Source organism: Pseudonaja textilis, chromosome 16 (assembly GCF_049901715.1).
Source record: "Pseudonaja textilis isolate UNSWEBS1 chromosome 16, rPseTex1.2, whole genome shotgun sequence".
NCBI classification, from domain to species: Eukaryota; Metazoa; Chordata; class Lepidosauria; order Squamata; family Elapidae; genus Pseudonaja; species Pseudonaja textilis.
This window is the reverse complement of record NC_142005.1, coordinates 10,381,206-10,405,850: the sequence shown is the minus strand read 5'-3', so window position 1 is coordinate 10,405,850 and position 24,645 is coordinate 10,381,206. Positions and strand designations below refer to the sequence as shown.

The following is a 24,645-nucleotide window of genomic DNA, read 5'->3' as shown; positions in this document are numbered from 1 at the left end:
TTCTGCACATGCTCAGGGGCCAGATTGTCTAAATATTCCCAAGAGAACATTCTCCTCTCAATTCAAGAGTTGATTTGCCTTTTAAAAAACACAAATGGAATTGCTTATTTCTTCGGAAGCCTTTAGGCGTGCAAAAACCTTCTAGGCACATCCACAGGCACCTCCTTAAAATGTTTGTGCCTACACATGGGTGGCCGCCTTCAATGCTTCAAGTTCCTAGTCCCTGGCGTTCTAAGAATGGGCAGACCGGGAAATCCCGAGGGTCCAATCCCGGGGTTTGTGCCTGGCAGGAGGAAGCCTGGCGGGGATCAAGCCGCCCCTTTGAGGGTGCTGACAGCAGCCGGAAAAATCCGGTCGCCTGAATGGCTGAGAGGCCCAAAGTGGGCGGAATGTCTCTGTTTCTGATCCCTCTCAGGGCTGGAAGACCAAGTGGATTTCCTGCTGGGGGGGAAAGGCCCCGTTTTCATCTCCTGCCTGTTGCCTTTCCAAGTTCCCCCAAGTTTTCTCTCTGGAGAAAGCAGCTTTGATGTTTATCTCCGCCTCGAGTTCCTTCAGAAGTGCTGCTGGACAGGAAAAGCAAAGCATAAAGACGTTTTTTGGGGGAATTTGCTCCTAAAGTTACCCAGTGGAAAAAAAACACCCAGATTGTTATCCTGCACCAAGGAGGACGCCTCCCCCCCCCCCCCGAAAACAAGACCTACTTTTAGAAGAGGCGAGTTGAACTTTTCCCCTAGGAACCGGATCTCTTTTGTGTGCCTGAATTCAGGATCTTTTTGGACTCCGTTTTAGGGATCCAGCAAGCAAGCAGATCAGAAGCTGGGCACTTCCTGAATTTGGGGATCCTGAGCCCCCCCCCCCCTTGGCCCCACCAATGCCCCACCACTGACTGCAAAAAATGCACCCGAAATAGAACCTCTTACGAGAAACGTTACGGCTTCCCTTTCCTTTTTTTTTTTAGCCAAGAAACAAAGCAGACAAAAATAAGCCCAACTAGGCAACCAGCTCAAATAAGTTGCAAAAACATTTACCGAGTCAGCTCTGGGGCTGGTCTCAAAATAAGGGGGTGGCAGGAAGCCAGGCCGATGGGCATCTGCTCTGGCAGCCGGAGGGATGGGGGCCAAGCACCTGTTGGGCAGGCAGGTGGGTGTGGATCGGTCCCTGGTACCCCCACGCAGCCCAGGCCGCAAAGGGTTGGAGGTTGGTCAGCCTCGCAAGGTGGTTGGCATCCCGAATTCTGAACCAGAGCATGTGCAAAAGTGCTTTTCCTTTTCCCCAGATGGCAGAGCCGGTCCAGAAGCTGCTCCAGGCTGCCAAAGGGGCAAGCCAGCTGTCCCATAAAGGGGCGCCTTTAACTGGCGTGAATGCCACCCACCGATACTCTTTGTCCCCAGAGCCAAATCGTAGCCCCTTTGTGACTTCCCATCCAAGAAGGAAATAGATGGCGTGAGTCACCAAGCCCAAGGGAGGGGAATTTTCTGGCCTCTGCTGGTGCTGGACTCCTTTCATGGCAGGTCTTGAAGTGGGAGGGGAGGGCTTGTGGTGGGTGCCTGCAGATGACCTCCGCATCCCCACTCTGCCCTGAGGCCAAAGCGCCTGGACCCGGACCCCTTCCGCTTAGGCCAGGCCCCGGGAGAGAACAAAGCACCAGTGGGGAATTTCTTGGGGTTTGGGGCAGGCTTTGTGCCTTGAGGAAGCTAGGATGGCGACCAAAGGCTGCCAAGATTGGCGAAACCCCTTCAGGGCAGGCAGTCAGTTAAGACGGAGGCCGTGCCACCTTTGGGTAAAACGAGAGGCTGCCCCCACGCCCTCTGCTCTCACCCAGGTGCTCCTGTCCTTTTGAATTGGATCTCCAGGTATTCCTCCATCTTCTTCCACTTCCAGGAGAGGGGAAGGCGTGTTTCGATCGGCCCACCTCCCTCCCTCCCCAGCCACCTGTTCCTTTGGGCCCTGACTTCTCCCACAGGCCACGGAGGTTCTGGGGTTTTTTTAAACCCTGCAATTATGCGGCCGTGTGTGGGTCACCAGCCACCCCAAAGCTGATCCCCTCCTTCTCCCTCCCTGCCCACAAGTACGGGTCTGCGCTGCCAAAACTCAGCTGGGCTCCCGAAACATGGAATTGCGGTGCAGAAGAGCGACCGACTGCGGGCGTAAGACCGAGGAAGGTTCAACCCCCCTGGGTGCCCCCTTCAAATATGTATCCTTCTGATCATCGGATGCCTCCACCCCCCACCCCCGCAGAGGAGGCTTCAGGTGTCCACGGGGGTGTCGGCTCTTCCTGGCCCTCAGAGGGGAAACAGGCCTGGGAAGAGTTGGCCTCTTGAGAAGCCAGGAAAGGAAGGTTTTTCTGGAGCTTTCTGAATGCTGCCTTTGAGCGCTGGGCTCCAGAGCGGCCCAGCCCCTGACTTCCCCTCCCCACAAAAAAAAGTGTGTGGAAGGAGGGGGGGCTCCTTCTACCTGGCTTCCCTTGCAGCTCTGGCTTCCTTGGCCAATGAGGGGGCCCCGTCCTCCCCCGCCCGCTTTTCTCCTCCCGGGGAGACTGGGGGAAGAGGCCAAGCTCTATGGTTGTGGGAGGGGGCAGCGAAGAAACCGCAGCCCCTTCCCACCCTCTGGTTTTCCAGTGGCGGACGGAGACCAGGACCCCGTGATCCAGAGGTCACCTGCGGGAGAAGGCCAGGGAAGCTGGGAGAAGGTGGGAGCCTTATGAATGGCTGGTTGTTGCTTTTGAGGGCAAGGGGACACGGGGACACACACACACACACACACACACACACACACACACACACACACACACACAGAGCCTCACAAAGACCAGCATTTAGGGCAGGGGGGGAGAGGGGGGTCATGGCCCGGGGAGCGTCCTTTTCCATAGCTTTCTACCATCTTTTCAGGTAGACTGCTCCTGCACCAGGCGGCTCCCTGACTAGGAGGCTGACCAGACCAGCCCAAAGGGCCAATTGTGGGCAAGCCTCGGCCGGGGAACAGCCGCTGCCCTCAGTCCGGCAGACCCCTGAGCGACCCTCGGAAGCGGCTCGGCTTCTCCCTCGGCCGGCCCCGCAGTGTTGGCTGCCGCCGGTCCTCTCGCGAGCGCGCCTCCGCCATCCGCGTTCCCGGGCCTCGCAGGCGGCTCCCTGGGGGCTCCGCTGCCCATTGGCCTCCTCTGGATGCGAACCCACAGCCGACCAAGAACTCGGCGGATCGCGCAAGGCAGCCCCCCCCCCCCGCGCGCCTCTTCCTTGGCTTCTCTCGGAGAATGCGCTCGGGGGGGGGGGAGGGCCACGTGGAGGGGGGGGAAGGGTCTCCTTTCTCTCTCTGCTCCCCCCCCCGCACCTGATGGGCGGGGTCCCGCGGTGAGGGGCGGGACAGGAGCAGCCAGAGGGGGAGGAGCCTCGGGGAGGGGGCGTCGGAAGGCCCGAACGGAGGCGGGGGCGAGCCAGGCCGAGGCCGCCGGGAGGGAAGCGCTGCCGCGCGCCCAGCCCGGGACAACTTCGGCTCCGGCGGGCAGGACTTTCTCCCCCTGCGGGCACCTGAGATGGCAGGTAAGGGGCTCGGGCGGGGAGGGGCGCCTTCCTCCCCGCTTCTCTCTCTACGCCGCTTGGACTACAAAACCCACCTGAGGGTCCCTCGCCCTGCGCCGCCCCGGCCCCGCTCGCCTTCCGTCCCGGCTTTGCGGCGTGGGAGACCCGCTTCAGATCCGGGCTGGCCCCCCTGTGCAAACCCCGAGACCGGCCGCGCTGAGTCGTGTGAGCCTCGGCAGACCCGAATTCCTTCTCTAAGCCGCCTTCTCCTCTCTCCAGGCGGATGATCGCCTGTCTCCGCTGGTCGCCCTCCGCAACAAGGCCGAGGAAGCGCAAGGGGATCCTAAGAACAGGTGAGAGAGATCCGAGCAGCTCCTTCCAGGCGCTTAAACCCTCCCCGCCCGCCTTTCTCCTCAGCCCAAAGAGGACAGGACCAGGGGAGCACTCTGTACATGCTCAGAAGCCCCCATACGCAGCCTCTGTCCTGCTTCTCTTCATTGTCCCGAAAGTGGTTTCAACAAAAACCTCTTGGAAGTTTTTTGAGCAGAATACGAGACCCATCCTTGTGGTTTTAGCGCCCCCCCCCAGCGCCCCCATTCTGAGGCCCACATCCCGCCAGCCCCCTGCGCTCCGACGGAAATTTCCACCGGTCCCGGCTTTCACCTGGCGCCCCCCCTCCCTCCCCCCCTCTTTTCACCGGGCCTGGCAAGAAGCGCCAAAGAAACCTCCATTGGCTCAAAGGAAGGGGGGGGGCTTGGCGGGGCGGGGTGGAAGGAGCGGGGCCCCATCCTGACATTCCTCGAGGCTCGGGGAGGGGAGGGAGGGGGGGGGGCGCTTGGTGGAGCCCGTCTTTTGGCCGGGCCTCAATGGGGCATTCTTTCGCCCTGGCTTTGAAGGCGCCTGGCCGCGGACCACCCGGGAGAGGAAGGGCTCGGGTAATGTCGGAGGTTTTTCTTGCTGGGCCGGGGAGCGCGAGACAGGGACACACACACACACACACGTTTCCAAGCCCGGGCTGCCTCCTCGAAGGCCCCTCTCCTCCTGTGTGTGTGTGTGTGTGCGGGTTGGTCTTTTCAGGACCTGTAATGTGATATAGGAAGGGATGCTCCCAAGGTTGGAAAATGTCAGCCCTGCTGGTTTAATCTGGGGGGGGGGGATCTTCTCTTCCTCTCTGCAGCCTTCGAAAGGGGTTTATTATTCTCCCCCCCTCAAAAAAAAAAAAAACAACAGCCGCGTAGGCGGTCCAGGTGCTTTGCCCGGTGCTGTTCAGGTAGACTGCCTCTGACAAGGGAGTTTTGCGGTTCTTCCCTTTCCCTGGGAGGGGTGGGTTGTGCAGAATTGGGGGGGAGGGCGGGGGGGGGGGAGGCGAGAAAGCCTTAAAACGAAAGCCAACCCTTTTCTAGCCTCTAAAGCGCTTGGAAAGGGGCCAGCGGTCCTGGATGGAAGAACTGGGTGAAAAGCGAAACGTTTTGCTGGCTTCGGAAAGTTTCACTTTGGAAAGAGGCAGCTGAAAACGGGGTGACTTGAGAAGGACTTTTTACCTGGGAGGGAGGTCCTTTCTCTTTGCAGCCCCAAATTTTGGGGAGGGGGAGGTTTGTCCTTTCCTCCTGGCCTTCTAAGCGGCATCCCCTTGGTGACCTTCCTTGAGAAGGGGGCTGGGCTAGACGACCTCCAGGGTCCCTTCCAACTCTGTTATATTGCAGCTTCTGCCCCCAAACGTTTCCCCACTTGAAGTCCTTATATTAAAGGAGGGTGGGGTTGTCCTGCCTCCCGGGGCTGTTTCAGAAGAGTTGTGAGTTGTGGGGTCTCCCATTCCAGAAGCTATTTTGCGGCTTTCGAGTTCCCCTTTTTTGGGTTCAGTTTTGTTGTGCAGATGGGACTCGCCTGCAAGCGCAGCCATGGTGAAGGCACAAATAGCCAAAAATAACAGGAGTTGTGTGAAAAAAAAAGTTTTTCCATTAAACTAAGGAAATTCCTCTTGCTGCCCTGAATAACTCTGACCACAGTTATTCTTTGTTTCACAAAAGGTGTGAATCCCGCCCCCCGTCTCTTATGTGTACATAGGTTAAGAGTTGTGTAGCTCTCAGATTCCACAACCTGCCCCAGAGTTGCTCATCGGGCATCCTAAAAATGACTTCAGCTCCCATCGTGCCCGGCCAGCGTAATTTTTATTCTCTGGCTATTCTTTGGTGGAGGGGAAATTTTTAGGCTCCTCTGACGGGGGGAGAGGAATTCAGGAACTCAAGTTAATCGATGCCACTGCTTGGGGCTTTGCTTGCATGGGGGGGGGGGGGAGCTTAATTTGCAAATGTTTAAATGCGCGTGGGGGGGGGATTAATACATGGATTTGGCACAATCCCCCAGTTCCTGCGCCGGGGAGTTCATTTCTTCGACAGGATCATGAAAGCTGTGGGGGAAGAAGAATGGATGCCTGCTGGAACGGAGACTTTTCTCGGCCGCCTCTTCCCTTCCCCTAAATGCGCCACAGGTGCTTGGGACGCATCCTTTGGGGGGGGGCGGGGCGTGATTTAGAAGTGGGAGCCCAGACTGGAAGGAGCCAGTTTGAAAGGAGGGGGGGTCCTTGTTTGTCTTCACCTGCGCCCCCTCCTCCCAAAAGAGACGGGGAGGAAGTTGGGCCACCTCAAGGTCTCCGTCCGAATCTCCCCGGGCAGCCAGGCCAAGAGCTGCTCCCATTCCCACGCTTGTCTCTGGGCTGAGGCCTTGCAGCTGCTGGCCGGCCCACCACACAGGGGCGATTCTGACCCAGATTGTGTGGCTGTGTGTAGGCCAATTACTCATCTTTTGGCGACCTGGCTGTGTTGTTTCGGTCTCCATGTGCGCCAGCAAAGAATCCTCTCCCTTCCTTTCCCCTCCCTCCTGCAGCCCTTAAGAGCAGGCTGCACCTCTGGGTTGCCCCCCCAACAGCATTTCGCAGGGGGGGTGCTCGAGGCTTCCCTCGGAGCAGCAGAGGGGATCACCCTTGCTGGGGGGGGGGGGGCTGCAGGGTGTCTTCGCTGGGCCCTCCCCATTCCACTTGGCTCTGGAGAGACAGGCGCCGGATTGCTTCACCGCAAAGCTATGTGTGTGTGTGTGGGGGGGGGCTCCTTCCATGAGCCCCAGGATGGGAAACGTGGAAGCCCCACCCAGAGGACTTTGGGGGGTGGGTGAACGTGCTTGGCTGAGTGTCTCCTGGGTGGGGGAAATGTTGTGGGGGGGCAGGTGGAGTCCGGGTGGGGAGGGATGGTGGATGGGATGTCTCAGGTCAGGTTTTTCTCTAGGGCAAATGGGGGCGATGACGAAAATGATATCTCTTTCCTGTGGGAGCGAGCGAAAAGGCACTCTGTGCATGTTCAGAGGTGGGGGAGTCCGGTGTAGAAGCAGGCGAGGGTCCCCCTCCCTCCTTCGAAGGTGGAGGGGTGAGGGGCCGCGGTTCTCCCCTCCTCCTCCTGGAGGTGACGGGCGGGCGGTGGGCTTTCCTGGGGAGGTCAGCTGAGCCGGCACCTCCTCCTCCCTGGCCCCCCTTCCAGGGGAGCGTGGATGTCCTGCCAGCTCTCGGCCGGCCTCGGAGGGCTCCGAGGAGCACGGACGGTCCGGCAGCCGCCCAGAGCCGGTGCAGCCAGGGATCCAGAGCCCAGCCGCCCAGATCCCTTGGATCGCAGCTGCAGAGGCCGGGCCAGGTTAAGAAGGTGGGGCTGGGGCTCTTGTTCAGTCCTGGGAGGGGCTGCCTCGAGGGTCACCAAGACACCCCCTCCCCAATTCCCACTGGCCCAAGCAGGAGAGGCTGCAAACAGCCTGGCAGGAAAATAGCCGGGGAAACCTCCAAAAATCTATCCTTTCAAAATGAGTTGGAAAGTTTGGCACGGGGGAGACTTTTAATGCTGGACCCCAGGTTCTTACATGCACCCCCCACCCCACCCCCCCACTACGCTTAGCCACATCCAAGGCATTCTTGGATCTGGGTCTTCCAAAACTTCAGAGTTTTGCTGAAACCTCTGTGTGTGTGTTTGTTTCTCTTCCTTGTGCAAAGAAGCTGTAAAAGTGGGGAGGGGTACAGTTTTAAAAGGGGGGTGGGTGAGAGTGCAGAGCAGAGTGCGGGGTGGGGGGGACAAGGGATCCCTGCTGTAACGCAGCCCCCAAATCTGCAAAGGGTCTGTTTTCTGTTGCCATGTTGGCCTCTCTTTTCCAAGCTAAATGGGGAAGGGGCTGTATGGGGGGGGGGAGGAAGAGGAGGAGCCACAGCTGGAATCTGTTGGGGTTTTTTTCTCACTGGGGGAGCATTGCTGGGATTCCGTTTGATCCTCCTCGGCTTCAAGGAAGCTCCCGCCCCAAATCCTGGAAAGCTACAGCTGGTCAGGATAGAGGATCCTGTTCTGCATCCAGCAACCGCTGAACTTGGCCAGGGGTCACCAAAAGACTTCCAGAAACTTTCCAGGATGCCGGACTTGGCCGCGTGTCCAGCGAAGGTCCTGCAGGCCTCGGCCCACGTCTTCCACCGGAGCTGAGCGGACGGTGGAGGCAGCTCCGTCCTTCCATCTCCACCGGTGACAGAGTAGTACGACCAGGCTGCCTTCGAAGGGATTATCCAGGCCAGCACATTCCCGTGTGGCCAAAGCCGGATTCCTCGGGGGATCCGTTCAGATATCTGCCCCCTCCCCGCCTGTTGCCAGGAGTGTGGCCTAGACCTTGGTTTTCCTTTCCACAAAGTGCCCTAACGCCATGTTTTCCTTTTCCATTTGCGGGGAGGATCGTTCTGCGGTGTCACCCTGCCCACCCCGCCTCACCCCTCCTTCCCAAGGCAAATCCAGCCAGCAACCCATCCTCTGTCTGGAAAACCAACCTTGTTGTAACTTGATTTCACACAGCCACATTCTTCTCCCATCTTGTTAATCGGCTCAGTTTGACGGGTTTCTGGAAAAAGCCTTTGCCTTAATTATTTCCGTTTATTTTAGTTGTTCTGGTAGAGCCTTTAGAGCCTTAAATGAGGATCTTTGCAGGTGGCTCGGTTGTTATGTTTTATCTATTGAGTTTATGGCATCCAGAGGTCATCCAATCACCGAGGTACACGTGCAAATTTAAATGGAGCATCAGCCGTCTGTGTGTATGTATGTATGTATGGGGGGGGGGGAATAGGCATGTGGGCAATACAATTTAGGAGATACAATATTTACAGAATAACGGAGTTGGAAGGGACTTTTGAGGCGCTCTAGTCCAGCCCCTTGCTCAAGCAGGAAACCAAACCATTCCAGAAGACCTCCAGGGTCCCTTCCACCTCTCTTCTGATTCTGATGGAGAAAGGCTCTTTTGGGGGCCGATGCGAATCCTCCGGGGCCTTGAGGGGCGCCCAGTGGCTGGAGAAACGGCCGGCACCTCCTGCCTGGCCTCCGGGTGACTTTCTCCAGGACGTGCTTCGCTTCCCCCCCTCCGTCCAAGGCTTTGCGGGACTTCGGCCCATTTCCTTCCCCAGGCCCCGGCAGGCCCGGCCCGACTCGGCTTCTCCAGGTTGGCCAAAGGCGGCCGGCCGGCCGGAGGCTGCGACGGGCGGGAAGGCGTCGCGGGTCAGGCATCCCTCCCTCCCGGGCCGGCCGGTGCGTGCGAGGAAGAGCGCTGGCACTTCGGCCTGGAGACTCGCCCCGGAGCGGAGGGAGGGAGGGAGGGTGGCGCTGGTTCAGGCGAGGTAGCTTGGCTCGCTGGCCCGGCCGGAGGGGGAATTGCGCCGGCCGAGAGCGCAACCTTGGCGGTTGCCGCTTCCTTTGGTCTCCGGCTCCTTTCCCAGCGAGCGCGTCCTTTTCTTTCGGACTTTCCAAACCGCCGGCCAAGCGGAGGGAGGGAGGGAGGGAGGGAGGAGGCTAAATCGTGTTTATCAGCATTCTCGCCCCCGCCTCCCCCGGCTGATCATGAAGTAAGCGGAGGGGAATGTTACTGTAATTGTGGGAGCCAGAAGGGAGGGAGCTGCTCACTCGACCGAAAACCCTCCTGGGCAGGAGGCGGCTTTGCAACCCGCTGGTTGTTTGCTTTGACTTTTAGCAGCAAGAGAAGCGCCCCCCGCGCCCCCCGCGCCCCCCTTCCCCCGCTCCTTCCCGGCGTCTCTCCCCTACGGCTGCCCTGGAGAGGCGCCCGGGCGCTCTGCGCGTTCTCAGAAGCTGCCCTCCTCCCGCTTTGCGGTCGCTACCGCTTCGCCAGCAGTTCCAACCGCAGCGCAGGGAATCCGAGTTGTGCTGGGGCGGCGGCTCGGAAGAGGAAACGCCTATGGAAGCAAGAAGCGGGGCGAACGGTTGGCGCGTGTGGGTCGGGGCCTTGGAGGGGCAGAGAGCGGGACCTTTGCTTGCTGGTCCCTCCCGGCCCTGAATCGGGGCCTTCCCCTGCCTGGACTCCCTGCCCAGCTGTTCCCAGATGCTCAGGAGCATCCCTGACCTTTGGGGTCCCCTTCCTGGGTGGCCCATCGGCTGCCTCGCAAGAGCCACGCCCGATTACGAAAACCCCCATCCCCCCATTTCCTTAGCTGGCCAACTTGGTCCTGGGAATGCAAGCCGCCTCGTGAGGATGGTCCTGCATCCATCCATTGCAATGTGTTTCTGGATCAGGGTGTGTTTGTGGGTCCAAATATTGGCCTTGTTGTGCTGCGTTCCCTGGAATTGGCTACAGAGACCAGTAATAACACCAGGGGGGTTGGGGGGGCTTCCTCTCAGTCCACCTGCACCCCTAATTCTCTTGTAGTCAGGGTCTGGGTGGGGGCAGGGGTGGGGTTCCCATGTGGGGTGAGCAGTGGGGCACCAGGGAGATTGCAGAACAGGGTCACCTCAGGACCCCCTCACAGCCGCCCTTCCCACACCCCTCCAAGCAAGGGCGCCCTTTGGAACGCAACCTCCCACTCCGGCCTGGGCCATGGCTGGAAAGATAAACAAGGAATGTGGCTGGTATATTTGGCCTGGACATCCAACCCTGGTCAACGTAAGAAAACCCTGCCTGGTTCCCAGCGGGATAAAAATACCGCCGGACAGATTAGAAAGCGGGCTGGACAAACAAAGGCCTGGGAGACCAAACTGTGCAGTGAGGCGGTCATGGCAACGCTGGCGAGGTCACCAGACGGCTCCCTTCGGCTCCAGCCACTGTAGACCCTCCAAATAGATTTGTTTATAAAATATTAAATATATCATATTTTATGACTCTGGTGGGGAACAAAAGGAAGAGAGCGGAGAATGGAAAGAAGAACTAGAAACTGGTTGGTGTGTGTGTGTGCGTGTGTATGTGTGTGTGTGGCACTGATTATTATTATTTTTTTTAAAGAAAGGGCGGATTTGATCCTGCATTTGAAGGATCGCTCAGTGATCGCTCAGTGCCTGTTTATACCAGGCCATCCATGAATCTGGCCTGCACCAACAAATTATGGGATGTTTAATTTCCCAGCCCGATCAGGGGCGCAGTCTCTAAGTTAGCACAAAGGGCAGCCGGGTGGGAACTGGGCAGAAGCCGCCAGTGATGGGCCCGGGGATTATGGGTCCATTTCAAGGGAAGGAGACCGAGAGGGGAACAGCCACTTTCTGCAGGAGGACACTCTGTGAGTGTGTGTGTGTGTGTGTGAGAGAGAGAGAGAGACTTGGTGGAGGGCCCCAGATTGGGGTCTGGGGTTTTCCTTGCACAGTGGAGCCCCCAGGCCGTTCTGGGTTCCTCTCCTGGGTCTTTGAGAAATTTCTTAATTTCCTCTCTTTCCTTCCTCCCATCTCCGGGTGAGTCACGATTCTTCCTTTCGGAAGGTCAGCGCAAGGTTGAAAGTTGAGCAAAAGTTCAAAAGCTTTAAGAGAAAGACCCCCCCCCTTCCAGTCCATTGGCCAAATCGCCCCCCGTCCCCTCCTTCCCTTTTGCAGAATCTGTAGGTCAATATTTAAAGCATTTTACAGGTTCCGGATATTGACTCTTAGCCCTGCAACCTCTTTTTACGCCTTCAACTTTATTGCTCTTTCAGGGGACTGAAAGGTGGTTCCTGAAAGGGGGGGGGGGTCCCCTCCCCAACTCCGGAAGAGATGGGTGGGCTGGGCAGACCTTAACGCAACCAGGCCGCCCCTCCTTTTCCAAGCCAAGACCAGCCAGAGAGGCGATGGGAGCAGCAGGCCAACGCCGGAGCGGGAGGTAAGGCTGGGCAGAATATTGGGGGTTGTGAGGGTGGGTTTGGGGGAGTCTGGGTGGCTCTCAAAACATTTTTTTTCACGTGTAAACTTATTGCCCCCATGAGGACTAGAAGCTTGCTTTTGTAGCCTTTTGTTTTCCCTGGTTGAGAGATGGTTGCATCTCCAAGGGAAATTAAGAGGGCTGAAAAAAATAAAAATTGGCTTTGAGGGATGGATTATAAAACAAAACATTTTCCATTGCTAAAAACCGAAAGACGGACTGGATTTTCTGTACTTCCTCTGCCTGGAAAGCTCAGGTGGTGGAGATTCTTCCACAGAGGCAGCTTGGAGGTGTGTTTGTGAAAAGCACAACCTTTCTTAACCTGGCCAGGGGCAGAGGTCCAATCCCATCCCCCTTGGAAAGGAAGGGAGGGGTCTGCAGAAATATTCTGCTGCCCTGGGTTTCAGTCCAAGGTTCGGGTGTGTGTGTGTGTGTCTTGGGATGACAAGTACCTGCCATATTTGGTGGGAATTTTGACACCCCAGTGGCACAGACTCTGCTGGCGGTTGTTATCCACCCCCCCAGGTTGAGGCTGTGTCTTTGTGTGCAAGTGTACACACGTGTGTGTGTGTGTGTGTGTGTGTGTGTGTGTGCGTGTGCTTCCTGGGCTTTGAAGAGACACCTACTTATCTCCCTCAAAATGAAGGGTCTCCACACTTGGCAACTTTAAGTCTGGTGGGCTTCAACTCCAGAATTCCCCAGCCAGCCCTGCTGGGAGTTGAAGTCCCCCCCCCACCGCCTTAAAAGTGGCCACTCGGAGACCCCTCCTCAAGACGGACTGAAACCCAGAGGGATGCCCGAGAGAATCTGCTGCTGGGGAAAAGGTAGAGATATTCCCATCATGCTTTACTCCCGGAGCATCCCTCAGGCCGAGGGAGGCAGCCGTGCTGAGTCCCGTTTGGCCACCACGTCCTTTGCCGGGCACCGCTGCCTTCCCCCCGCAAGAAACGTGGTGGATTCCAGCAGCGGCAGCCTTGAAGAATCCAATCCTGGCTCTGTTTTCCTTTCTAGCTTTTGCTTGGCCGGCTTCTTGCTGACATTCTCCCTGGTGGCGCTGGGCCTGGCCTCCGAGAAGGTGAGTCACGGCCGGCCAAGAGGCTGACTCATCCACTGGCAGAGAAGCCCGGAGGGACCAGGGTGTGTGTGCAAGCGTGCGTGCATGTGTGCGTGCGTTTTCCCAGGGAGGAAGTGCTGCCTGACCCCTTTGGGCTCCATCAAAAGCGGGGTCCCTGTAGCCCCTCTCAACTTCATCCACCAGCCCTGAAATTCCTTTGCAAAGGAACGAAATCTGTTTCTCGCCTGAAAGTGCTGAAGCCTCTGGCGGTTACCACGTCTCATATCTGGGCCTGAGGACTGGAAACTTGAAGAAATCCATTTGCCCTCCATAGCTTAAAAATTTGGCCCACTCCAAAGTTTCCCCTCCACAATCAAATTCTCGCGAGTAAGAACTGTTCGGGGTCCTGGTGCAAAACACAGGACAGGCCGTCCTCATTTAGCGACAACAATAGGGACGAGTAACTCCGTCGTTCAGCAGAATGGTCCCTAAGTTAAGGCGCATCTTTGATCTTACTCTGGCTTGGCTTGGCTTGGCAGACCTGGGAAAGTTTAAAAGTGAGGATGCAAAGTTGTCATTTTTCAGCACCATCGTAACTGCGAACAGATGCAAAATGAAGCGGTGGCTAGACAGGGACTGTTTGCGTTAGCGCCATAATGTATGTGGTGAAAATAAATATTGGCGTTTTGATTAGCGATGGTTTAGGGAATGAAAGGGAGGGCTTAGCGTATGGAAAAGGCCTTGAGGTTTATTTAAAAGTTTTCCCCTTCCATTTTACTTCTCTGCACACCTTTTTATGCCTTGGAGTTTATTTGACTGAGAAGATGACAAATTTTGACAGCCACCAGGGAGTTTACAGTTCGGGCTTTATCCTGCGGATTAACTGTGTCTTTTTAAAGGCCAAGAAATATTTTTTTCTCTCTCTCAGTGCACCCAGTTTTCTAAATATCCTAGGATTCTGGCTCTCACCCTTCCTCTTTTAAAGAGGCGTTTCTTTTTAAAACACATCACTCATATCACTCACATCATCCAACTAAACCGTAAATCTCTCTTGCGTGTGTACGAGAGAGCCAGTAGGCAGTTGCAACCCAACGGCAATTCATAAGAGGAAGGTGGAACTTCCTGCATTGGAGGCAAGCTGACTGGAAAGATTTACAGCCTTTTTATACACTTAAAATCCTAAAGTCTCTATAGCCCTTAACAATCTGACTTTGGGGCAGGGCTGTCCGTCCTGGGCAAATTTAAGACCTGTGGACTTCAACTCCTGGAATTCTCCAGCCAACATGGAAAGAAAGAGAAGGAAGGAAGGAAGGAAGAAACAGAAAAAGAGAGAGATATCTAGAGAGAGGGAGAGAGGGAGGGAGACTTGAATGGGAAGGAAAGGAAGGAATAAGAAGAAATAAAAAGAAAAATTCCCTGGCACCTCATGAACCAGTGGCACTTTTCGTATTTTGCTTCCCACCCACCCAAAACTCTGCCCGGCTGGGCTGCTTAGCAAAATCACCTCCGTTTGGTTAATTGTTTCCTTTTATGGCTGAAAAGTCGGCCCTTTTTGTTCCCCGCTCCCTTCTTGGCGCGCCTCTGACGCCACAGCCCGCCAGGAACCTGCCCCAAAGGCCACCAGCTGGGATGCCTCTTGGACACCTCGGGAGGGCAGGAAGGAGAAGGAGGAGGGAACAGACACCCAGCCCCCCCTGGGAGGACTCTGGCGTGGAAGGGAGAGGAGGGGAAACTGCTGGGAAGACAGAGAGAATGGCTGTCCACTTGCCACCCTCCTTTCAACCCCTGGGTGTAAAAAGCCCTCAGTTGCTAGTCCTCAAGGCTCAATGGGGGTGGGTGGGATGTTGCTGCAAATTCACGTTCTGTCCACGGGTCAAAAGAGGGCGGAGGAGCAAAGCGGGGAGGGGGCTGACTTTTGCAGGGTTTTCCCCACGGAGGAGGAGCGAGGCTGAGCCGGGGCTGCCAATCTGCTCTCTTTCCCGCAGGCTGCCCCAAGGACACCTCGGCAGACCTCGGGGGAAGAGGCCGTGGGAAGCAGGGTGCCCGGCGTTTGGGGCAGCTGGGGATCGTGGTCCGCTTGCTCGCAGCCCTGCGGCCTGGGGGTCTTGGAACGGACCCGGAGCTGCCAGTCCCCTTATCAGCGGGACCCCTGGGCTGGCAGGACAGACGGGGCCCCTCCGCCAGCGGGCGCTCAGCAGCAGAGACCCCCCTTCAGGGACCGGCCACCTCGCCTGTCCGGACAGTGGCCGGCTTTCCCTCTGCGCTCGGACAGGACCTCTTGGTCGGCCTCGTCCGTCCACGGGGGAAACCCTCACGGCTCCACCAACCGCCATGTCCGTCAGGAGGCCAGGACAGCTGTGGACAGAGCCCTGCCCGCCTCCCACGCCAAACCTCTGAGGGACCTCAACCCCTTCTTCGAGGCCACGCAATCTTGGGGACCCCCCCGTGGCCGTGAAGGGTTCCTTGGCCAGCCCTGGCCCCAAAGGCCACCCACCGGTGGGGGGTCCAGGACCCCTGCCCAGAAAGTAATCCCGTTGTACAAACCGGCGAGTCAGGGGGGCCGTGATGGGGGCTCCAGCCAGGAAGAAGAGCCCCGAGGAAGCTGGCCTGATGGCCACCCACTCAGCTGGGCAGCGTCTCCGATTCCGGACTCCCAGGCAGCCTGGAGGTGAGGGTCAGGACCAATTTTTTTTTGGGGGGGGGTGAATGTGGGACCCACTGAAGTTTCCCTGACCTCCGGGCACTCGAGAAGGGGGTGCCACTCCCTCCCCCCCCCAATCATCCCACAGTTTTGGGACTTCGCCAGCTTCCTCACTCAGGTCTGATGTGGCTTTTGGGAGGAATCTCCAGGGAAAATGGGGTGTGTGTCCCCCCCCACCCCGGCCTTCTGTTCCAGCATTGTCATCTTGGCCAACATTGTGCCTTCCAGGTCCCGAGTTCGAGAGAGCATCAAGCCTGGCAAATATGGCTACGGCCGGGTGCCCTTCGCCTTGCCCCTCCACAAGGAGCCAGCCGAAGAGAGCAGCCCCCGTTTTAAGCGGCACCACGGAGAGGAGACCGGGGAGCCCCAGCCCCCCTCCGCCCCCTCCCTGTCTCTCCTCCCTGCAGCCGAAAAGGAGCCGCCCAACTCAGCCTCCCCTTGGACCCCTGGCCAGACTCCGCCTGCAGCAGAAGGAGCCGCCTTCCCCGAGGACCCTGGAACGGCCACGGGGCGGAGCAGCAGGCCCTCTGGGGGAGGGGACTCTGCAGCCCCCAGCAGCCCTCCGGGCAGCATCCCAGGAAGCCCCCAGCACCCCAGGAAGCCCCTCCCTCCGTGCCACATGCCAGCGGGAGCAGCCTGGCCGAGGAAGCGGCTTTGGCTCCTGCTGGGGGCTCCTCCTCTCGAAGACCCCCTCCCCTGGCAGCCCCCACCACACGCTCCAAACGACCCGCGCCAGGCCCCCAAGTCCCCCAGGACCGAGACAAAGGCCCGGGAGGGGGCCGAGTCCACGGGCCACACAGGGGCGCCCTCCCGACAGCCCCCAGGCTCGGCCTCGACCCCCACCTGCCCCCAGCCGGGACGTTCTCGGAACCAGAGGCAGCACCAGCCTCGGGAGTGGCCGTGGCCCCCGACCCTCACCCCACCTCTTTGTGGACCAGCCTGCGCCCGTGGCCCCGCCGAGCCTGACCTCTGGCTGCTCCACGGGGGCAGCCCGTCCCTTTGCACGCTGGGGGCGGAGAGCCCAGGCGGAGCCCCCAGTGGAACCTCTACGCCCGGCACCGAGACCTTCCACTGCCCAGGGCAGAGCAGGCAGTTCAGGGCCTGCAGGCAACAGGTGAGCTCTGGGGGCCCATGGTGCACAGCCTGTTCCCTTCCCGGCCGGGACCTCCTGACCCCTGACCGTTGCTGTTGGGGTGACCGGGGGAGGGGCGGGGATTGGCAGGCTAAGGGTGGGAAGGTCAACCCGCTCTCAGCTTCCTTCCTCTTCCTCCTCCGCAGCCGTGTCCTCCGGATCGGCCGGACCCCCGAGCTGTCCAGTGCTCTGCCTACAACGACCAGGAGTTCATGGGACGCTTTTACCAGTGGGAGCCCTTCACGGACGGTGAGTCCTTTCCCCAAGGCCTCCCCCTGCTCCCTCTGACCCCCACCCCCACCCCCCACCCCCGGGGTGGGGAAAGGAGGCTCAGCTGGAGGAGGTGGCCTTCCCCTTCCCTCCATTGCTGCTTCTGGCTTCTGGTGGCGGTGAGTTCCACAAGACACCCCTCTGTCTCTCCCTGAACTGCTTGGGGGCTTTAGTTCAGGTGCTGCATCCCAGGAGGGGCCAGGTATGGCCCAAGGGGGGCGGGGTGTTCTCCTGGGTGGAGGGGGTTAGAGGCATAATCCTACAAGGAGCTTATGCTAGTTTATGACCCCCCCGCAATCCCTTATAGCGGGGGTGGGGAACGAGGGTCCTTCGATGACTTGCGGGCTTCGGCTTCCAGAATGTCTCAGGAATTCTGGGAGTTATGGACTTCAACTCCCAGAATCCTCAGGGGACCCTGGTGCCCCCTCCCCTTATAGGGACGCCCCCCTGTCCAGATCTCAGAGAATGTAGCTGTGCGGTGCTGGCGCCCTCTGCTGGCGCGTGCTGGGAGTGCCCCTGCTTGCAAGGGATTGAGACAGGATCGGTGCAATTGTGGCGCCTTCCTGACTGGCACCTTCCTGGGCATCTCCTAGTGTGGGGCTCCCAGCGCTGCGAGCTGAACTGCCGCCCCCTCGGCTACCGTTTTTACGTCCGTCACACGGAGAAAGTGCAGGACGGCACCCCCTGTGAGGCCTCGTCCCAGGACATCTGCGTGGCCGGGCAATGCCTCGTGAGTAGCTCGGCCTCTGGGCAATGGAGCGATGCCAGCCGGGACCCAGGTGGGGCTAGATGACCGGCCAGGCCCCTTCCAACTCTGTTAACCCCCAGAGTGCTGGTTGGAAGAAGGGTCTTTCGGGGAGGGAGGGGAGGGAATCCCCTGGACCAGAGATCCTCAGAGGGTCTACTTCCGGCCCCGCCCCATTCCTCCGTCCCCGTTTGTTTGCAGACCCCTGGCTGTGATGGGATCCTGGGTTCGAATCGCACCCTGGACAAGTGTGGGGTCTGCGGAGGAGACCACACCACCTGCAAACTGGTGTCGGGCAACTACAGCGAGACCAACGTCCCCATCGGCTACCACCGCATCCTGCAGATCCCGGCGGGGGCCGCCCAGATCCAGGTCCGGGAAATGTCCCGCAGCCCCAACTACCTGGGTAGGTCCAAGATGGAGGAGGCTCTCCGCTCGCACCGAATCGTTCCCGGACGTTTGCTCAGGCCACTCTGGGTCTCCTGGCATTGCCCGGCTGGCTTGGCCAGAGGAGGGTCCGCGGTCAGCGGGGCTGGGCGTCGAATGACACCAGCCCCTCCCCCCTCTCCCCAGCCCTCCGGACCCAGAACGGCCAATCGGTCATCAATGGGAACTGGGCCGTGAACCCCCCTGGGCGCTACGAGGCAGCGGGCACCGTCTTCGTCTACAGTGACCGGGAAGAGGGGGAGCTCCTGACGGCCGAGGGACCCACCACCAAGGCCCTAGATCTGTATGTGAGTAGGGGGGCGCTCCGGATGGGGTCTGCGTGGCACAAGGACTTTCGGGGGCTGAGCAGCAGGTGCCACTTTCCTTGTCGCCCCCAATCCCCCCCGCAGATGATCTTCCAGCAAGACAACCCCGGAGTGTCCTACCAGTTCTTGCTGGCTCAGCCGGAAGGTGCCCACCACAATGCCCCGAGGCCTCTGGAGGAGTTTGGTGAGCAGTTTTCCCCCACTTTTCGGGTCTGAGTTCAGGTTTGCCCACTCCCGAGAGTTCACTCCAGCTCTGCAGTTCTTCTGGGGGGGGGTGTGGGGGGGGGTGTCGGACGCTGGAACTTAATACAGATCGCCCCGACATACAATGGTTTGTTTAGTGACGGTTCGAAGTTACCACAGCACTGAAAAAGTGACTTTTCACACTTAACAACACTTAACAGCCTCCCTGTGGACATGCGATCGAAATTCAGACCTGTGGCAACTGACTCAAATTTATGACGATTGCAGGGTCACCTGATCCCTTTTTGTGACCTTCTGGGAAGCCAGATTCACTTAACAACCACGTTACTAAGAGGATCGCCTGCCGGCCATTCTGATGGTACCTCCTTTCTCTTCCCAGGCGCTTCGGCCGCGGTGGAGCCTCCTGCCGGCCGGGCACGTCAGCTGCCCTCGGCCCCCAGGCGGCCCCCGGATTCAGCCCAGCTGACCCCTTCTTCCGGCTCATGGGGCAGCCCCCGCAAGGCCCCTCCCCCTCCTGTCCCAGCTAGCCAATCGCGGAGGAGCCTGGAGACTCTGCAGCGCAGCGCCCGGGTGCCTCCCCTGCCGCCTCCCCCACCCCCCGCCCGGCCCCCCTCCGAGCCCGGCCAGGAGTTTGTCTGGAGGCGCCTCGGCAACACAGAGTGCTCGGCCTCCTGCGGGAAGGGTGAGTGGGGCGGGGGCTGCAGAGACCCCCAAAAGTTTTGCTCGGAGCCAACCTCCCCCCGTGTGACGGTTGGCAGCCCTGGACGGTTCCCTTTTTCCTTTCAGGTTCCTGGCAGGCCGTCTACCGCTGCGTCTCTCGCGCTTCCCAGGAGGAAGTCGGGGAAGAAAAATGCCACCCGGTCCCCAAACCGCCTGGGCAGGAAGAGATCTGCAACACGGATCCCTGCCCGGCCTTGTGAGACACCGCCCCCTTCCCTCGGTTTCCCCCGTGGGAGAGATTGGGGTGCCCGGGGCCTCTTCCTCGCCCTCCAGCCAGGCAGGGGGATCTCGGCCCAGAGACCTGTAAGGGCGCTTTGGGTTGGGGACGCTCTGAGTCGGGGTCTTTGGAGCACAACAGCCGGGCCTCACCTGGCAGCCACCCGGTCAGCGGATCAGCCTCTGGGGACCGGGAAACGGTTTCAACGTCCCTGCGGACACTTTTCCCTTTTCCCTGTAACCCGGCTGGGATTGGTGAGCCGCGGAATCTGCTCCCAGCCGGCGGGAAGCGCTGTGTCCGGAATCCTTTTCCCCGCTGCTTTACGTGCCGGGGGCCCGAGGGCCCGAGGGAGCCACGGGATTAAATAGAAGCCATTTTCAGGGTGGTGGCACCTTGCAAGCCCCCCCCCCTTTGCTCCTCTCTCCCTCTTCTTCCTCTCTTCAGCTGGGACGCGGGCGGGTGGTCGGCCTGCAGCAGATCCTGCGGGCCAGGAACGCAGCACCGCCAGGTCCTTTGCCGGCAGATCTACGCCAACCGCACCACCATGGTGCACCCCCAGCGCTGCAGCCACCTGGAGAAGCCGGCGGCCACCCAGGACTGCCAAGTGCTCTTCTGCAGCCACTGGCAGGTCCAGTCCAACTGGAGCTCGGTGAGGAGGGGGGAGGGGGAAGTGGGGGGTTCTGTGCCCAGCCTCGGCCAGCCCTGGGCACCTGAGCGGGGGCCCCACCCCCAGGGCCCCCTTCTACCTCCTCCAGGGCAAGGAGAAGGTCCCGCAGGTGGTTCTTGGCCTACAACGGTTCCTTAGTTGCCGTTTGATGTTACAACGGCAACAAAGAAAGTGCACCCCGGTTTCTCTCCTCGGCCCCCCCCGTGGAAACGGGCCGTTAAAAGGAGTTTCTGCTTTTGGCTGCTAAAAAGGCGCGAACTTTTTTCAGAATTTGGGGGTTGCACCTTCTAATGCCGTGGCTTTTGGCCTCCCTGCTCCTGTCCTCCCCCTCCCCGGTTCCAGTGCTCGGTCCTTTGTGGCACAGGCCACCGTACCCGCCACGTGCGTTGTGTCAGTAACCACGGAGAGCTCTTGAGGGACACCGACTGCCCGGACATCCACCGGCCGCAGAGCACCGAGCCGTGCAACATGGGCCCTTGTGTGCGGAGCTGGTTTTACAGCGACTGGAGCAACACAGTAAGGCAGACCCCCCTTTTGCCCCGATCCTCAGACCCCCCGAAGCTGCTGAGAACATCCACGTCCTTCCTCCGCTTCTTCCTCTTTCCCTCTACTCGGTTCCTGCGGCTGCCGGAAAATTTGGGAAATCGCCAACGGGAAGCGAGGCCTGAAATCCCTGCGGTTGGTTCTCTTTCAGTGCTCGGCGGACTGCGGCACCGGCATTCAGCGCCGTTCGGTTGTCTGCCTCTCCGGCAACGCGGACGGACAGGCGGATGAAGACTGCGCCACTCCCAAGCCAGCCGAGATGAGGGCTTGTGACGGAGGGCCGTGCCAGCGGGTGACTCGGTGGTACAAGGGTCCCTGGAGCTCGGTAAGGGCCGGCCGAGCTTTCCTGGGCCCCACCCTCCGTCCAGCCTCCCTTGGTCCCCAAACTGCACTCACCACGGCAGGGACTGGCTTTCCTTTGGCCGGGGGACATGGGAGCGGCTGCCTCAAAGGAGGGGGCCGGGGTTCAGCCTGTTCTCCAAAGCCCCAGAAGGCGAGGCAAGAAACTAACCAAGGAGGAATTTCCTGACGGTGAGGACCATTAGCCAGTGGAACAGCCGCCCACTAGAAGTTGTGGGTGCTCCCAACACTGGAAGATTTTAAGAAGGGACTGGACAGCCCCTTGTCTGAAATGGGATAGGGTCTCCTGCTTGAGCCAGGGGGGCTGGACTAGAAGACCTCCAAGGCCCCTCCCAGCTCTATTGTGAATGGTGGAACTTCTGAAGGCTTTCTGCCGCCCCAGGGACCCCCGTGACCCCTGCCCTCTTCCCCCAGTGCTCAGCTGAGTGTGGCCCTGGGACGCAGAGGCGCGACATCGTCTGTGTCAGCAAGCAGGGCACGCGGTTCAGTGTGACGGAGGCCTCCGAGTGCGCCCACCTGGAGAAGCCCCCTTCTCTCCAGCCCTGCACCGGGACGGACTGCGAGGCCCGCTGGTTTTCCACCGCCTGGAGCACAGTGAGGGGGGGTGGGAGGGCAGGCTCTTTTTGGGGGAGGGGGAACGAAGCCCCTTGCATGCCAAGCTCCTTAAGCCCGCTCTGCCCAGCTCAGGAAAAGCCCCACAGCACCCCAAGCGCCGATTCGTGTTAGTTACCACCCCAATAATCAATGCAGGGTGCAGAACTGGGGAGGGGGGGCACTTTAAACCCCCCCCGATGTTTCCTTTTGCCCCCGCAGTGCTCCAGGTCCTGCATGGGAGGCGTCCAGGCGAGAGAAGCCCAGTGTCTGACGCAGAATAAGACCTTGAGCACCCTCTGCCTCCCCCACCTCAAACCGGCCACCAAGCGCCCTTGCAACAGCCAGCCCTGCCTTCCCTCGCTTGGTAAGCCCCCCACCAGCCCCCATTCCCCCTCCCCAAGGAAAGTGGGGGTCAGAAGGAGGCAGAGCAAGCGGGCCCCGTCTCTGCTCTTTATAGCCAGTTTGACACTGGGGAAGGGACCTTCCCAAGGATCCGGGTCTGGATTGCTCTCCTGTCCCCTCTGGGGGTGGGGGGGCAACCCCGAGACTCTCCCCCTCCTCTTTTTCTGCCTTTTCCCTCCGGCAGATGGGAGCTGCCGGGACAAGTACCCCAACTGTGCGGTGATCGTGCAAGCCCGGCTGTGTGTGTATTCCTACTACAAAGCCGCCTGTTGCGTTTCCTGCTCACACGCGCTGGAGGCGACACGTGGATGAGGCCGAGGGGGTCCGCCTCCCGCCCCCTTGCTCGCTCGAACGGGGGAGAGGACGAAAGGAGCCCAAGCCTGGGAAAGTGTTGCTTCGCCCCAGGACTCGAACCCCGCACCACGGCTGGCCCACTAGCATCTATCTCCCATAAGGGAGTCTTTGTGGGGGGGGGGGCATAACCACAGCCCCACAGAAGGAGCCAAGCTTTGCACTGGTTCCTCTCCAGCGGCAGGGAAGAGTGCAGAGCAAATGGGGCACGGATTGGCACATGGACCTCGGAACTCCCCCCGGCTGTGGCCCATGGAGGTTCAGAGCACCTGGAAGGCTTGGAACCCTTCTCCCACCCTTCCGCCTGCGGCATGGGCCCTCACCTCCAGGGGCACCTCGTGAGGCCAACCACCGGACGTCTATTATATTCTTGCTGCTGATTTTACCTCCTGGACACACCAAAGTTCTTCTTAACAAAGATTCAGGGAAAATAAGAACAAGAAAACACACCGAGAAGGGATCCTATCGAGGGTCCGTCCTGGGAACCGTTTCCTGAATTTGCAAACTTTAATCTCTGGGAAGAAACACCTGCAGCTCCAGATGCAGAAACTCTCAGCCGGAGATTCGCCTCCCCTTCCCACAATTGCGTAAAAGGGCGAAAAAGATGGCGGGGGGAGAGGAATGACTCCGATGTGCCTTTTTCATGCTGCCTTGGAGGGGGGAAAGTGCTGTGCGTTTTTTGCTTTTCTAAGCCAGGGGTCTCCAACCTTGGCCGCTTTAAGACTTGTGGACTTCAGCTGGCTGGGGAATTCTGGGAGTTGAAGTCCACAAGTCCAAGGTTGGAGACACCCCGCCCCCAAACCAAAAAGAACGTAGACAAATGACAGTATTTATCAAAGGAAAAGTTACAAAGAGGATGCGTTGTGTTACGTTTGCGTCATCGCTTTTCTGTGTCTTTTTAGAACGGAAACCGCCCTTTTCCTGCAGCGCTGCTAAATCCGGCAAGTCCTTAAAGTTAGAATTAGAATAGAATGGCAAGAGTTGGAAGGGACCCTGGAGGTCTTCTAGTCCAACCCCTGCTCAGGCAGGAAGCTCCGCACCATTTCAGGCCAACGGTTGTCCGATCTCTTCTTAAAAACTTCCAGCGTTGGAGCATTCACAACTTTCTGGAGGCCAGTTGCTCCACTGGTTAATATTGTTCTATATTAATACATTGTTCTAAATTGAAATCCAGCAGTTAAAACCTCCTTTTAAGTCTGATGCGCTGCAACATAAAAGATACAGCAGCTGGACGGAAAACCTGGTTATCCCCACCCAGAAAATGAGAAGCTAAAGAGGGGATTTTGTGTACCTTCTTGGACCTATAAACTATAAAGTGGTCCCCCCTCCCCTTCGTGGCTTTTAAAACCTAAATCGGGGGTCTTCCAACTTGGCAACTTTAAGACTTTGTGGACTTCAACTCCCAGAATTCCTCCTCCTCCTCCTCCAGCTGTGTTAGCTCGGGAATTCTGGGGGTTGAAGTCCACGACGTCTTAAAGTTGCCAAGTTGGAAGACCTTTGACCTAAGTAGTAAGAACATAGCAACGGTCCCTACAGAGTGTTCAGATTTTATATATATATATATATATATATATAAAATATATATTTTATATGGAGAGAAGTATCTATGATAAAGCTGAATGTATGCCGGCTAGTTTTGTCCACCTGTTTGTCCCCTTCCTTTTTTTCCCCCCTGTCCAAATCTAATTTATTTTTTATTAAAGATTATTTGATTTTAACCCAAGGGGCTTCTTGCCTTCATTTCGCCTGGGGGGGAGCGCGGCTGGGTTTATCCTGCAGGGAGAATGGAGCTGCCCCAGCCAGGCGCGCTCTATCCCAGCCCTCTGGAGCAAGCAGGGCCCCCCAGGCCCAAGGCGGGGATGCTCCAGATGCGGGCGAGCCCTTTCCACTCTTTTGGGGGAGAATTAATTCCAGGGGCTCCGGGAGCGACAGGCGCCTTTCCACGCGAGCAGAGAGACAGGAGCGCGCGCGTGTGTCTCCCCAGCCCAGAGCATGCGCACAAGCGCCGCTCCCCTCCGCTCCCGGGAGGGGGGGGTGAGGCGCCTCCACGCATGCGCACCGCTAGCCCTTCCGCTAAGGCACCGCCGCGGCCACCCCTCCGCCACCTCGTCGCGCGGGGCCTCGCAGGACTCCGCGGGGGGGCGGCGACGGGACCCCCCGAAGGCAGCGGCGACCCTCCTCTCTCTCTCGGCCCCCCCCGCCCCCTTGGCCCCGCCCTTTCCCCGCGAAGGACCCTCAGGCGCCGCGCGGGCAGC

At 59.0% G+C, this 24,645-nt stretch overlaps 1 protein-coding gene across 1 annotated transcript; it reads left to right on the top strand.

Moving 5' to 3' along the window:
- Positions 1-3,389: 3,389 nt before the first annotated feature.
- Positions 3,390-24,108, top strand: LOC113449260 (ADAMTS-like protein 4). Its single transcript, XM_026720288.2, has 19 exons — positions 3,390-3,536; positions 3,795-3,868; positions 11,476-11,639; positions 12,690-12,753; positions 14,718-15,400; positions 15,662-16,547; positions 16,712-16,814; positions 17,429-17,565; positions 17,782-17,986; positions 18,154-18,314; positions 18,417-18,516; positions 18,916-19,218; positions 19,323-19,452; positions 19,918-20,122; positions 20,483-20,656; positions 20,835-21,008; positions 21,458-21,637; positions 21,857-22,001; positions 22,224-24,108. Exons 3-19 carry the CDS (start codon positions 11,608-11,610, stop codon positions 22,349-22,351), a joined length of 3,810 nt encoding a protein of 1,269 aa, XP_026576073.2. The 5' UTR covers positions 3,390-3,536; positions 3,795-3,868; positions 11,476-11,607; the 3' UTR covers positions 22,352-24,108.
- The last annotated feature ends 537 nt before the right edge of the window (positions 24,109-24,645 follow it).

Coding starts and splice junctions, on each gene's coding strand:
- LOC113449260 (XM_026720288.2), top strand. CDS start 11,608: ATGGGAGCAGCAGGCCAACGCCGGAGCGGGAG. Junction 15,401..15,661: donor GACTCCCAGGCAGCCTGGAG/GTGAGGGTCAGG, acceptor TGTGCCTTCCAG/GTCCCGAGTTCGAGAGAGCA. Junction 19,219..19,322: donor CTCGGCCTCCTGCGGGAAGG/GTGAGTGGGGCG, acceptor TTTTCCTTTCAG/GTTCCTGGCAGGCCGTCTAC.